This window comes from Mus musculus, chromosome 3 (assembly GCF_000001635.26).
Source record: "Mus musculus strain C57BL/6J chromosome 3, GRCm38.p6 C57BL/6J".
Taxonomy (NCBI): domain Eukaryota; kingdom Metazoa; phylum Chordata; class Mammalia; order Rodentia; family Muridae; genus Mus; species Mus musculus.
Window position 1 is genome coordinate 88,636,495 of NC_000069.6, and position 13,680 is coordinate 88,650,174.

At 48.8% G+C, this 13,680-nt stretch overlaps 1 protein-coding gene across 15 annotated transcripts in view; it reads left to right on the forward strand.

The window, feature by feature from the left end:
* Positions 1-13,038, forward strand: part of Arhgef2 (rho/rac guanine nucleotide exchange factor (GEF) 2) — a 56,428-nt gene extending 43,390 nt beyond the window's left edge. For 14 of the 15 annotated variants that reach the window (XM_006501058.3, XM_006501059.3, XM_006501060.4 and 11 more), the window contains 11 exons: positions 1,777-1,853; positions 2,829-2,998; positions 3,789-3,856; positions 5,932-6,132; positions 6,432-6,545; positions 6,655-6,722; positions 6,851-6,886; positions 7,068-7,118; positions 7,296-7,739; positions 9,683-9,866; positions 10,296-13,038. In XM_006501058.3, the coding sequence (XP_006501121.1) occupies positions 1,777-1,853; positions 2,829-2,998; positions 3,789-3,856; positions 5,932-6,132; positions 6,432-6,545; positions 6,655-6,722; positions 6,851-6,886; positions 7,068-7,118; positions 7,296-7,739; positions 9,683-9,866; positions 10,296-10,369 (1,487 nt within the window). In that variant the 3' untranslated portion in view covers positions 10,370-13,038. Of the gene's footprint in view, positions 1-1,776; positions 1,854-2,828; positions 2,999-3,788; positions 3,857-5,931; positions 6,133-6,431; positions 6,546-6,654; positions 6,723-6,850; positions 6,887-7,067; positions 7,119-7,295; positions 7,740-7,921; positions 8,555-9,682; positions 9,867-10,295 lie in introns of those variants that run through there. The other variant, XM_011240027.3, reaches the window with a different exon arrangement.
* The last annotated feature ends 642 nt before the right edge of the window (positions 13,039-13,680 follow it).

Genomic DNA, 13,680 nt, shown 5'->3' on the forward strand with positions numbered 1-13,680 from the left:
GGGTACCTGAAGCCAGAGCTCAATCGGAATCGCATCTATGCTGTGAAATTCCTACCCCTAGGGCCTGAGTCCTGTAAGTCCTTACTAGGCTCTCTCCTCCATCCCTCTCTCTCCTTCCCATCCCTCCCACGCAGCAGCTAAGAATATAAAGCATTGAGGGGTAAAAATAGCAAGGCTGGAGAGCTCGGTTTCTCAGCGATTAGCGAAAGCCCTCCCCTTCTGTGTCCACAGTTTAGTAAAAATCCCCACAGGCAAAGGGTGGCTGTGTGTTCTTGACTGTGGCATTCAGGTCTTAAAGAATTGGTCTTTGGTTCCTCCCTTCCTCTAAGTGCAGGAACCATGACAGCCTGAGAGCCCGGAGGGTGGAGCAAGAGAGAGCAGCTGAAGCAGGGCTGGCTGGGGTGGGAGACGAGATTAGTCAGAGGTCAGGTTGACGGTGGCCTTCGGTCTGCTCTCCTTCAAGGAAACTTACTTTGTCCTCTCTCTCTCACAAAAAGACAGGAGTATGTCAGAATATCTAAAAAGGTGCTTGCACTAGTCAGGTGCCAGACACAGAACTTAAAGGCAAAGAACACAACCTGCCTTGTTCTGGAAATCCTACGACTTAGAAAAATCTTGGATCAACCGAGTCCGGCTTGTACTTGCTTGTACTTCAGCCACCCAAGAGCTGAGGCTGAAGACCCTAGTCTAGGAAGCCCGAGTTGAGCTGGAGAGAGAGATGGCTCAGTGGTTAGGAGTACTTGCTTTTTTTTGCAGAGGCTCTGGGTTCAGTTCTCAGCACCCACGTGGCAGCTTACAGTTTACAGCCGTGTAACTCCAGTTCCAGGGGATCCAGTGCCCTCTTTCAGCATCTGTGGGGATTACATGCCTGTGGCACGCATGCAGTCAAAAACACGTATACATACAAAATAAACTTCAAAGAATCAGAATTGGCTGATTTAGATTTTTTTTTATTATTGTTGGTTTTGTTTATTTTTTTCTTTTTTCTTTTTTTTTTTTTAAAGATTTACTTATTTATTATATGTAAGTACACTATAGCTGTCTTCAGACACTCCAGAAGAGGGCGTCAGATCTTGTTACAGATGGTTGTGAGCCACCATGTGGTTGCTGGGATTTGAACTCTGGACCTTCGGAAGAACAGTCGAGTGCTCTTACCCACTGAGCCATCTCACCAGCCCTCTTTTTTCTTTTTTACTTATTCTTTTTAGACAATATTTTGCTATGTAGACCTTGGCAGGCCTAGAACTTGATTTGTAAACCAGTCTGCCTTTATCTTGTGAGTGCTGGGACCACCACACTTGACTAAACTAGATGATTAAAATACAAAAAAAAAAAAAAAAAAAAAAAATCTGAAGCAGGTGAGGCAAGAGTTCCTTTGTGCTCCTTGCTGGCCCAGGCGGCTGTTTTGTCTGGTAGCATGGGCAACTCTCTCTTCCCCTCTATTTTCGTGTTGTATGAATGAGGAGGTTGAACCAGGCAGTGGTAGCCACACTTGGGAGGCAGAGGCAGGCAGATCTCTGAGTTGGAGGCCAGCTTGGTCTACAGATTGAGTTCCAGGACAGCCAGGAAAACTTGTCTTGAAACAATGAAAAAGAAAAAAGAATGGTGAGGTTGGAGGTCAGGAAAAGATGAAGGATGCAGTGGGAGGGAAGAGAGACCTGTGGGGGAGACAGGGGGACGGAGTCTGAGAAGATGCGCCTGGTCCTCGGAAGAGGGGGCAAACAGTTGCTTTGAGCCTGTGGTTCTGACCATTTTCCCACTCGGTGTCTTGGCCAGATGTCCTGTTGCTGCTGATGACAGATGTGCTCGTGTTTCTCCAGGAAAAGGACCAGAAATACATTTTCACGTCTCTGGTGAGCCTTCTTCTGCTCTTTTTTTTTTTTTTTTTTTTTTAAAAGATTGATTTATTTATGTATATGAGTACACACTGTAGTTGTACAGATAGTTGTGAACGTTCATATGGTTGTTGGGAATTGAATTTAGGACCTCTGCTCCCTCTGGTTGGCCGGGCGGTTTGTGAACCACCATGTGGTTTCTGGGATTTGAACTCAGGACCTTTGAAAGCACAGTCAGTCCTCTTACCCGCTGAGCCATCTCACCAGCCCCTCTTCTGTTCTCTTATCCCTTGCTTTTCTTACCAAGCCCAAGAAAGTCTTACTGAGTCAAATGCCTATTATAGCTCTTAATTCTATATCATAAAAAGTAAGATAGCGGGCTGGTGAGATGGCTCAGTGGTTAAGAGCGCTGACTGCTCTTCCAAAGGTCCAGAATTCAAATCTCAGCAACCACATGGTGGCTCACAACCATCCGTAACGAGATCTGACGCCCTCTTCTGGTGTGTCTGAAGACAACTACAGTGTACTTACATAAAATAAATAAATAAATAAATAAATCTTAAAAAAAAAAAAAAAAAAAGTAAGATAGCCAGGGCTATACAGAGAAACTCTACCTCGAAAAACCAAACCAAACCAACAACAACAACAACAACAACAACAACAACAACAACAAAAGTAAAGCAGGCACAGGCTTATATCTCCAGTGCTGAGAAAGCAGATTCTGAGGGTTAGAACTCTGAGGCTGTTTGGGGCTTTGTAGTGAGTTCAACACCAGTTTAGGTTACATAGAGAGACCCAGGAGAGACAGAGACAGAAAAGAGAGAGAGACTGTGCATCGAGGGACTCGTGCACATCTAAATGGTCCTGGCTGGTTCCGATGCTTGGGCTCTTGCCTGTATTGCATCACCGTCAATCCTTCTGGTTTTCTAGGACGGAAAACCCAGATATTAACGGTTAGGATTCCTCAGCCTAATTCTTCCTTTCCCCTCACAGGACAAGCCCTCAGTGGTGTCCTTGCAGAACCTCATCGTAAGAGACATAGCCAACCAGGCGAAAGGGATGTTTCTGATTAGTTCTGGACCGCCTGAGATGTATGAGGTGCATGCAGCGTCCCGAGACGACCGGACTACCTGGATCCGTGTCATCCAGCAGAGTGTGCGCCTGTGAGTGTGTACCTGTGTGTACATATGGCTTCAGGTCCTAGTCGGCATATTTCCTGGGAACTGAGCTCATCAGGAGAGGTTGGGGCAGAAGCTGGGGATAGACTAGATGAGTCAAGACAGAAAGTTCACATGAAAAGTTCTAATTTATATCCAGATAACCCGGCTACCCCTCCAGGATGGTGGTGGCAGACCTGTCAGCCGTGACACAGTGCCAGCCACACATATATCACTGGCAAATAGGACCAGCTTGAGCTGAGGTCCTTTCTCAAAAACTACAACAGGCCTGGCAGCGCATGCCTTTAATTTCAGCACGTGGGAGGCAGAGGCAGGTGGATCTCTTGAGTTTGAAGCCAGCCTAGGCTACAGACTAGGTAGTCAGGACTACAGGAGAAACCCTGTCTGGAAAACCCAAACCAAAACAAAAACCTCCAGCACAGTTAGTTAGTGCTGTAACTCAAATGTCAGAGCTCCTGCCTAGTGTTCTGGACACCTGGGTCCCTCCCTGGCACCACCTAAGTCAGCAGCAATCCGCAGAAGAGCAGAAGTCAAAAACAAGGACAAAGAAGTTGACAAAATGGCTCTCCTGGCAGAGCGATCAGAGCTAGAGATGGACGCAGGCTTCTCATAACCTTTATAAGCCTGAATGGTAAGTGTGAGATGAGGATTAGTGCAAAGAGTGACGAAGGCCACTGAAGGGATGAGAGGAGGGTCCTGTAGAACATGTGCAGAGGAGAGAAGCTGATCGATCGCTGGTGTCTTCCACACACCCAACCTGCCTGTTGCTCTGTAGGTGCCCGTCCAGGGAGGACTTTCCTCTGATCGAGACAGAGGATAAGGCGTATCTCCGGAGGATCAAGAGTAAGTTCCCATCCAGGGAGTGGGTTGATTTACACCATATCCTCGCAAAATACCGTGCTGCTCTCAGAAAGATGAGAGGTGCTGAAGAGGTGGCTCACCTCTTGTTTGTACCAAATTTCAACCAGGTTGAAAGCGCTGGTTTCTCCTTCGGAAGGCTCAGGTGTGATTCTCAGCACCAACTTGGTGACTCACAATTGTCTGTAACTCCAGTGTAGTGGCTCTCTAATGGCCTTGGTCACCTCAGTCACCCCAGGCACATGCGTGATGCCCACACCTACGTGCAGGCAAAACTCTCATAATGAAAGCTTCAGGTGGGCTGATAGAGGTCTATCCCAAAATAAATTGTTAAATGAAAAAAGCCAGGTTTAAAACAATGTGAAGTGTATGCTACCATTTTGTAAGTTTAGGGTAAATAGGTGTGTGTGTGTGTGTGTGTGTGTGTGTGTGTGTGTGTGTGTGTGTTTAAAATAGAGTAGTATCTCTATGTCCCAAGGGCATCTAATGCCCTCTTGTGGCCTCTGAGGGCATTGCCTGCATATGTTTCACAGATGTACATGGTACATAGACATACATACATGTGGGCAAAACACCCATATGATTCAAAATAAAGGTTAACTCTGGGCTTGGTGGCCCACGATTTTAATCCCAGCACTTGAGAGGCAGAGGCAGAAGGACCTCTGTGAGTTCAAGGCCAACATGATCTGCAAATCTAGTTTCAGGACAGCCAGTGCTGCTACACATAGAGAAACCCTGTCTCAAAAAACAAACAAATATTTTCTTTAAAAAAGATTTTATTTATTTATTTATTATATGTAAGTACACTGTAGCTGTCTTCAGATCTCATTAAGGATGGTTGTGAGCCACCATGTGGTTGCTGGGATTTGAACTCAGGACCTCTGGAAGAGTGTCAGTGCTCTTAACCGCTGAGCCATCTCACCAGCCCCCAAACAAATATTTTTTAAAGGTTAAATAATTTTAAATAAATTAGTTTTTTAATGAGAGCAGACTGCAGTGGTGTACACTTGTAATGCCAGCATTTGGGACCCATAGTGATAGGATCAGGCATTCAAGGCTGTCTTAATTCCTTTTATATTGCTGTGATAAGACACCGTGACCAAAGCCACTCAAAGAAGGAAGGACTTCATTTGGGTTTACAGTTTCAGGGGGTTAGGGTTCATAATAGTGGGAACAGCAGGTGGCAGACGGGACCCTGGAACAGCTGAGAAAGTCTGAGTTGTTTGAGACCCCCAAAGCCCGCCCCCAGTGACATACTTCCTCCAGCAAGGCCCCACCTCCTAGTCCTCCCCAGCCACCCACTAGGTACTAAGTATTCAAATGCCTGTGCCTTATGGAAAACATCTTGTTCCAAATACCACAGAGGATAGCTAGCCTCAACTATGTAAGGAGTTTGAAGCCAGCCTCAGCTACACAAGACTTTGTCTCAAAAACAAAAACAAAAAAAAGAGTCCAAAGGCCATAATAGCTGTGTCTGACTGCAAGTTACTCCGCTCACTCAAGTGAGCAGCCCTGTAAGTGCTCTAATGGAAGGAACACGGAGAGAATGAGGTGGCTAACCCAAACCCTTATTCATCCTTTTTTTTTTTTTTAAGATTTATTTACTTTTAGTTTATCTACTTTGGTGTTTTGCCTGCATGTGTGTTTCAAGGTGCCAGATCCCCTGGAATTGGAGCTATATGGACACTTGTGAGCAACCATGTGGTTGCTGGAAATTGAACCGAGGTTCTCTGGAAAAGCAGCCAATGTTCTTAACCACTGAGCCAAAACTCCAGCCCCTGTTCATAGATTTTTAGAAACAAAAGTAATGTTTGATTTACACCACACACACAAGATTTTTTGTTTTGGGGAATGCTTCAAGCCCAAAATTAAGTTCTGTCCCTCTGCTGACCCTGGGTATCCCTCTGCTACCCTGGGCTACCCCTCTGCTGACCCTGAGCTATCCCTCTGCTGACCCTGGGCTACCTCTCTGCTGACCCTGGCCTGCCCCTCTGCTGACCATGGCCGGCCCTTCACAAGCTCTTTGGGTCCTTCCACACTCAACCTGTTCCTATCCGCAGCGAAACTGCAGCAGAAAAACCAGGCGCTAGTGGAGCTGCTACAGAAGAATGTTGAGCTGTTTGCCGAGATGGTCCACTTCCAGGCCTTAAAGGCTGGCTTCGTTGGAATGCCCCCACCCGCCCTGCCCAGGGGCCTTTTCCGTCTTGAGTCCTTTGAGTCCCTCCGAGGCGAGCGCCTGCTAAAGGATGCCCTCCGTGAAGGTGAGGGCTGCTGAAGAGTCTAGGCTGTTCACTCAGCACCACAACCCATAAAGGAGTTGGGTTTGTTCTGGTCTAACTCCTGGGAAGGAAAGGGGCCGAGATCTGAGCTTGCTGTCGGATGCGTCTCCCTCGGGCAGGCTGAGATGACTCTTGAACATTTTTGATGTCCCTTGGATGCCACATGGCTGACTGAAGCCCCACTACCCAAATGTGAACCCCCTAAATACTTGGATGGTGTGTGTTGGGTGGACCCCCACTGGTTTTGTCTCCTGTCCCCACCTCCTCCTCTTTCCCTTCAGTGGAAGGCCTGAAAGACCTGCTGTTGGGCCCATGTGTGGACCTGCCTATGACATCCCGAGAACCAGCCTTACCCTTGGACTCTGACAGCGGTAGCTGTCCTGGGGTCACTGCCAGTGAGTACGGGGCATGAAAGCAAGAGGGGAGTGGCTTAATCAGGGAGGGAAGGGGTCCCGGAGCCCCCGAAGAAGTATATTCTGCTCCTCCTTCTCTTTTCTGCAACAGATGGAGAGGCCAGAACCTTCAATGGCTCCATTGAACTCTGTAGAGCAGACTCGGATTCCAGCCAGAAGGTGGGTTCTTGGAGAGCCAGGGAGTGGCCAAAGAAAGGGCACAGCTGGCTGGCCTGTGGATAGACAGCTGCTGAGGAAGGCCCCCAGGTCTGTGCCTGCTGACTCCCCATTCTTGTTTATTTCTGTAGGATCGGAATGGAAATCAGTTGAGATCACCACAGGAGGTGAGATGGGAATTCTGTGGTAGAGGAGGTAGAGGGAAGCTGGCTCTCTGCGAAATTGTAGCCAGTTTGGATGATACTTTTAAGTCTGTCTCTAGACATTGTTTCCACACCCGGTTGTTAACTTCCGGTACTTACCTCATCCTAAACCTTGGTACTACTTCATCCTCTCCTCTGTCCTCAGGAGGTGTTACAGCCATTGATCAATCTTTATGGACTTCTACATGGCCTGCAGGTCAGTGGGGAAGAAAGGGAGGAGCCACCCAGAGGTGTCCATGCAGATAGATAGATGGCAGCCCTCCTAACAGGCTTAAGTGCTCCCTCGAGTTAAGCTCTCTGGGACCCGGGGATTGAGAGAAAGGTGGAGAGAAATGGTTTCTGAAGCACCTTTTGGCTTCATCCCATCCCCCAGGCTGTTGTGGTCCAGCAGGAAAGACTGATGGAAGCCCTGTTCCCTGAGGGCCCTGAACGGTGGGAAAAGCTATCCCGAGCCAACTCTCGGGATGGTGAAGCTGGCCGGGCTGCGGTTGCTTCTGTAACTCCTGAGAAGCAGGCCACGGAGCTGGCACTACTGCAGAGGCAACACACCCTGTTGCAGGAAGAGCTGCGGCGCTGCCAGCGGCTCGGGGAAGAGCGGGCAACTGAAGCTGGCAGCCTGGAGGCCAGGCTCCGAGAGAGCGAGCAAGCCCGGGCCCTGCTGGAGCGGGAGGCTGAAGAGATCCGCCGGCAGCTTGCAGCCTTGGGCCAAAACGAGCCACTCCCGGCAGAAGCGCCCTGGGCTCGCAGGCCTCTGGACCCACGGCGCCGCAGCCTTCCAGCGGGCGACGCTTTATACTTGAGCTTCAATCCCCCCCAGGTAAGGCCGCCTGGAGTAGTTGTAGAAGCCTACAGAACCTGAAGGACATTTAGCTGTCAGGGATTGGAGCCCAAGTGACAGCAGGCAACAGATTTGTGTCAGTTGTTAAAAGGCTTGCCACGTAAACACGAGAGCCTGAGTTTGATCCCGCAGAAGCCTCATCATATGGTTCATGTTCACAGCCCTAGGCCGGGGAGGCAGATGCAGGTTCACCTCGCAGCTCATTGGCCAACCAGCCTAGCCTCTTTGGTGAGCTCCAATAGGAGACCTTGTGTCATAAAGCAAGGTAGATGACTTTTTTTTTCTTTTTCTTTTTCTTTTTCTTTTTTTTTAGCAGGGGGAGGGCTTCTCCATGTAGTCTTGACTGCCCTGGAACTTACTCTAGACTCAGACTCACAGAGTAGGCAAACTTTGCCTCCACCTCCTGTGTGCTAGAATTAAAGGGGTGGTGCACCACCACCTCCAAGCTCAAAACATGACATCTGGGGCTGGAGAGATGGCTCAGAGGTTAAGAGCATTGGCTGCTCTTCCAGAGGACCTGAGTTCAATTCCTAGCACCCACATGGCAGCTCACAACTGTATATAATGCCTGTTCTAGAGTTTCCAACATCCTCATACATTCATGGAGGCAAAACAACAGTTCATATAACATTTAAAAGAAAAAAGAAGTAAAAGAAATAGCCAGGCTGCCTCTAACCACGACCATCTTTCAGGGTGGAGAGATGGCTCCTAAGAGAGGGATTCAAGGGATCTGACACACATACAGGCAGGAAAAACTCAATGCCCATAAAGTAAAAGTGAATTAGTCTTTAAAAGAAAATAAAAAAAGTAATGACGGGTGAAACCCAACAGGAGCCACACTGTTGCTAAGGAGCCACTTTGTTATATGTTGTTACTAAGTCTCCAACCCTTACAAAAGTAAGTTTGTTTCCTAAACCTAATGTATCCTGCACACCATGTTTTTCAAGCTATGCTGAACTTGTAACCCCATAATGGTGTCCCACCCCTTGTGCCTTGCTAAACTCCTGAACAAGGTGCCGACTGCCCTTCCACGAGATGTATTCTTGCACTTACCTATCTGGCAGGCAGCCGAGAGCCCCGAATGCCCAACTCTTTGGTCCAGATGTTCATACCAATCTAAACAGTTGTTTTCTTTTTTCCTTTTTCTTTCTTTCTTTCTTTCTTTCTTTCTTTCTTTCTTTCTTTCTTTCTCTCTCTCTTTCTCTTTTTAAAGATTTATTTATTTTGTTTGAGTACACTATAGCTGTCTTCAGACACACCAGAAGAGGGCATTATTGATGGTTGTGAGCCACCATGTGGTTGCTGGGAATTGAACTCAGGACCTCTGGATGCTCTTAATCTCTGAGCCATCTCTCCAGCCCTAAACAGTCGTTCTCTATCAACCCAAACCTTTTCCCACAAAAAGGACTTCAAAAGGCAGTGAGGGGCTGCTCTCTAAAACCCTGACTTAGCGGGAGGCAGTCATCTGGCCAGACCCTTGTGCACTTCTATATACAGCTTGCTTTCTTTAATCAGACACTTGGGGAAATTGTTTTAACGTGACCTCTGGCTTCTTTATACATGAGTGCACACACATACAGACAAAAAGTACTAGTTGAATTGCAAAGAAACTTAAGGCTAAGTTTAGTGGCAGGGGCCTGTGCAAATCTCCAGCACTTCCAACAAACAAACATTTCTGCTATTAGTCTATGTGGGGCATTATGAGTGTGGAGTTATTGCGTATGAAGGCCAACTGAAGGACCAACTGAGCCCAGCAGATACAGTGTTTAAGGATATCAGAGTGGTGACCTCAGTGGGTGGTGGATCTACTGAGAGGGAGTCATTGGTGAACCCCAGGAGACAAGGTGTGTTAAGGCCTGAGGGTCTCACTGCCGGTGCCTGCACACGGCCCATCCCCTGGACTGGTGGTTTTCCTTCCATAGCCCAGTCGAGGCCATGACCGCCTGGATTTGCCTGTGACTGTTCGTTCCCTCCACCGACCCTTTGATGACCGAGAGGCGCAAGAACTTGGTAGCCCCGAGGATCGACTACAGGACAGCAGTGACCCTGATACTGGTAGTGAGGAGGAAGTCAGTAGCCGCCTGTCTCCACCTCACAGTCCTCGAGGTGAGACCCTCGAGTGGTTGTGGGGTCTGGGTCCAAGCCCTTAGGACGGTGACTTCTAAATGTCCTCTAAGTTTGGGAATTCTGGGAGAGGCTAGGAGGGTTTCCTCCTCTGTGAGTAGACAAACTGGGGGTGGGGTGGGGTAGAACTCTTGAGAAGCAGTGGTTTCCTATTGGTTGACGACTCCCCACCTTTACAAGTAGTAGAAATCCATTTGAAAGCAAAACAGCTGAAAGCCGTCCTCACCTTTATAGTAAAGGAAACTAGAAGGAATGAGTTTCCTGTTCTAATGGTGACTTAATTGCCTGAGGGTCATCCGGCCATGGTGGCCCCACCTTCACCCTTAGGGGCCTTTGTGTGAATCTGTGCTACTACTCATGGGAGAGCCTGCCTGCTCACTCATCACCTCTACCCTCTCTGTCACCTTCCAGACTTCACCCGAATGCAGGACATTCCTGAAGAGACAGAAAGCCGAGATGGGGAGCCCACAGCTTCAGAGAGCTAAGGGGACACTTCCCCCACCCCCGCCTGGTGCCCCACTGAAGAACATTAGTAAAGGGGGCAAACCTTGAAAGAACTGCTGATTGTCCTTACCAGTTCCTGAGACCCCTGGATACCTAGGGGCCATGGGGACTTGGGGACATAGAGGCCACTGCACTCCTGGTGTCCTCCAACAGCCACACCGCAGATGCCAACTTTTCATGCCTTCTCCCCCTACTTAGGAAAAATTATTTATTTATTGTTTAATGGTTACAGGGGGCGGGCAGGGAGTAATTTAAAGGGCCAGGGACATGGGAACCAAGCCATAAGTATTGGAGAGCCTCTCCTCTAATACCACTGGGATATGTTTGGCCTTAGCCACACAGCCTAACACCCACCCCAGTGACACCCATCTGTGGCCACAGCCTACTGCCCCTTTAAGGAGGGCTGTGGGTAGGACCATGTCCCTTCCCCCACTCCCCCTAGCCTCTTTCTGCTCTTCGTTCTCATCATCCTCCATGGAAATCTGGCTCCTTGGAGTTGATGGAGCAGAGGCTAGGGCGGCCATAATGTATGGGGGAGGGGAAGGAAGAACCTACAGGGACCAGAATGTTTGGTTTTTAGTTTTTGTTTTTTTGTTTTTGTACCAAAGCCAACCACACCTGTTTTATATTTTTAAAAGAAGATTGTAGGCACTTCTAGCTCCATATCTTTGAACTTGAGGAATTAGGGAGACAGTGACTTATTTCATTGACCGTCAGGGGGCTCCTATTCAGAACTCTTCCTCAGCCATTTGGAAGAAGCTCTAAGGTGGGTTGGGAAACCTCTACGAACCCTCACCTCATCTCCCACAGCGGCAACGTTTGAAACGTAAGCAAGAATTGAGGGAGGGGGATTTTTTTTTCAATGCAACCCTAATGTCCACCAGCGATAGCCATTTGTCTGCAAATTTAATTGTTAAAAAACAAAACAAAGCAAACAGTAACAACAAAGAAAAGAGAAAGAGAGAGAGAGAGAGAGAGAGAGAGAGAGAGCTCAAGCAGGGAAAAGACCTAAAGCGCATGAGGTGCTGACTCAGTGCCCGATCCAAGGACTGCGGTGCATGCAGCCAGGCAGTGACCACGGTTTCTGAAAAGGGGCTGTCACTACCTCACTGAAGAGGGCATGAATGGATGCAGCTGCTCAAACTCTTATTAAAAATCTTAAAATTGCAAGGCTGGAAATGAAGCGCCGTTCAGCCTCCAGCGGCTGTTAATGATGCACACATTAGAAAACTCGTTTGCATCTTATTCATCTGCCATGCTTGGATAGCACATCTGGTTCTTGCCACCCCTCTGTTCCCCTCCCTGCCCCTCCCATTTTCATGCCCACCCTGGCTTAGGTCTCTGAGCAGCAGCCTGTACCGCTCTGTCTCTTGGAGAGGCCGTAAGTGGTTTCAGTTCTTGGTTTTGGCTTATTCCACTTCCTGTTTCTAGGCCCTACGCTTAGGCCACGGGGCAGGGACAGGGAATGCCCATCCCCACAACCTGAGAAGCGGGGTGTGAAGAAGGGTCTCAGGACCCCACCGAAAAGGGGAATTGAAGTTGCGTGGGCTGCAGCAGGCCTTGTGGGAAGCATCCTTGCCCTCCAGCAGCTTCTGGCCCTCAGGAGGCACTTTCTCTCTAAATCATGGGATTCTTCGGCTATAGGAATTGTTTTATAAATTTATTTACTTTAGTATTTATTATCTTTGAGACAAGGTCTTGCAGTGAAGCCCAGGCTGGCCTTGGATTCAAGGCAATCCTCTTGCTTCGGCCTCCCAAATGCTGCAATTACAGGCGCAAGCCAGTATGCCCAGCCCACTGTGTTTTTCTTTTACATAATGGGTGCAAAAAAGTTGCCAGGCCAAAAAACCAGCCCCCACTTCCTCTGCCTGACAAATGCCTCAGATTCAAGCCCCCCGATGCTCAGCAGCTGTGCTGGAGGCAGCGCTAAGCACCGGGGCCCAAGCATGCGAAGGTCAGGTGGACGAGACTATTACAGAGTCTGGAGAAGAGCAGGACAGTTTCCCAGCCTTCCCCAGAGGGGCCGGGAGGAAAACCTAGAACCTGAGATGGATCTTCAGAGTAGGAGTTGGGAGAGCCTGGGCTCCTTCCATTGCCTTATTACCATAGCCGCAGTCCAGCATCAGCCAGAGCCTTTCCCTTCCTCCTGTCATCATCTGTCCCTTCCTTGTCCCCCTCCCTGATCCCACTTTCTGAACCTAAAGTCTTCATTTTTGCCCCCACCGTCCTCCCTCCCACCCCCGCTGCCATTTCAAAGCCCTGTGACTGCTCTGAGAACCAGGGTCCTGCTAGCTTTTTGCTTAAACCACATAGCTCCCTTAGAGGAGGCTCTAGACCTGGGCATGCCGCGCTCCACTTTCCACCCCCTTTTCTCCATGCTGCCCCCTCCAAGTCAGGGCTACACACCGTTCCTTGAGTTGGTTTTGTCAATATTTACCCCCTGGGCACTGTAAAGCAGATGCCCCCAGAAAAGGCAATATCCGGACCCAGCGGGACCTGAGGGGGCAGGAGGAAGGATGCTCAGGCGCGGGAGGATTACCCACCTTCCTGGATGGCTGGGAGTAGAACTGGCATTTTGGAGCCAGTTTAAACATCATAAAGAGGAAATGAAACATCGAGAGGCTAATTAAATCTTGTTCCCGTCCTTTAATATGTTGTGAGTTGGGTGATTCTTAAATGCTCAGCGTCTGTGAACCAGGCTGGCGCCCCGAAGTATTGCAGTGTCTTTACAGCTGCTGCTCTTCCGGGGCCTTGAGTGGCTAGTCACAACCTGGCTACAAAGCATCCCCAAAGCCTGGTCCTGAAGGGAGGGATGGAGTAGGAGCTCCATAGGCAACTTAGCTCATTATGGTTGTAAATGACTATGGAAACCAAAGGGATACCTTCTGCTCAGGAGACAATTGCAAAGGGAGGCCCCTGTAGTTAGTGTCTGTCTCTTAGCAGAGTGTGATGTTGGTTTCAACTTTTATTGCCCTTCACCTGGTTTTTTGAGACCCAAGTGGAGCATGCCAATTTGCCTAGACTGCCAGTGGGTCTCAGGGCTCCTGCCTTTCTCCCCAGCTCCACTTGGATCCAGTGGTTTTATATTGGGTGCTAGAGCTTGAACTCAGGCATCAGCACACGTGCTCCAAGTGCTTTTCCCCCAGCTATGCACTGTATTTGTTTTTGCTGTTGTCTCTAATTTCTGGTAGCGTTAGGGTGTGTGGTGACGTCAGAGCACGCGGGTGGAGGTTAAGGGACAGCTTTGCATGCTTGGGTCTCGGTACACCTTTATGTGGCTTTGGCAATCTAA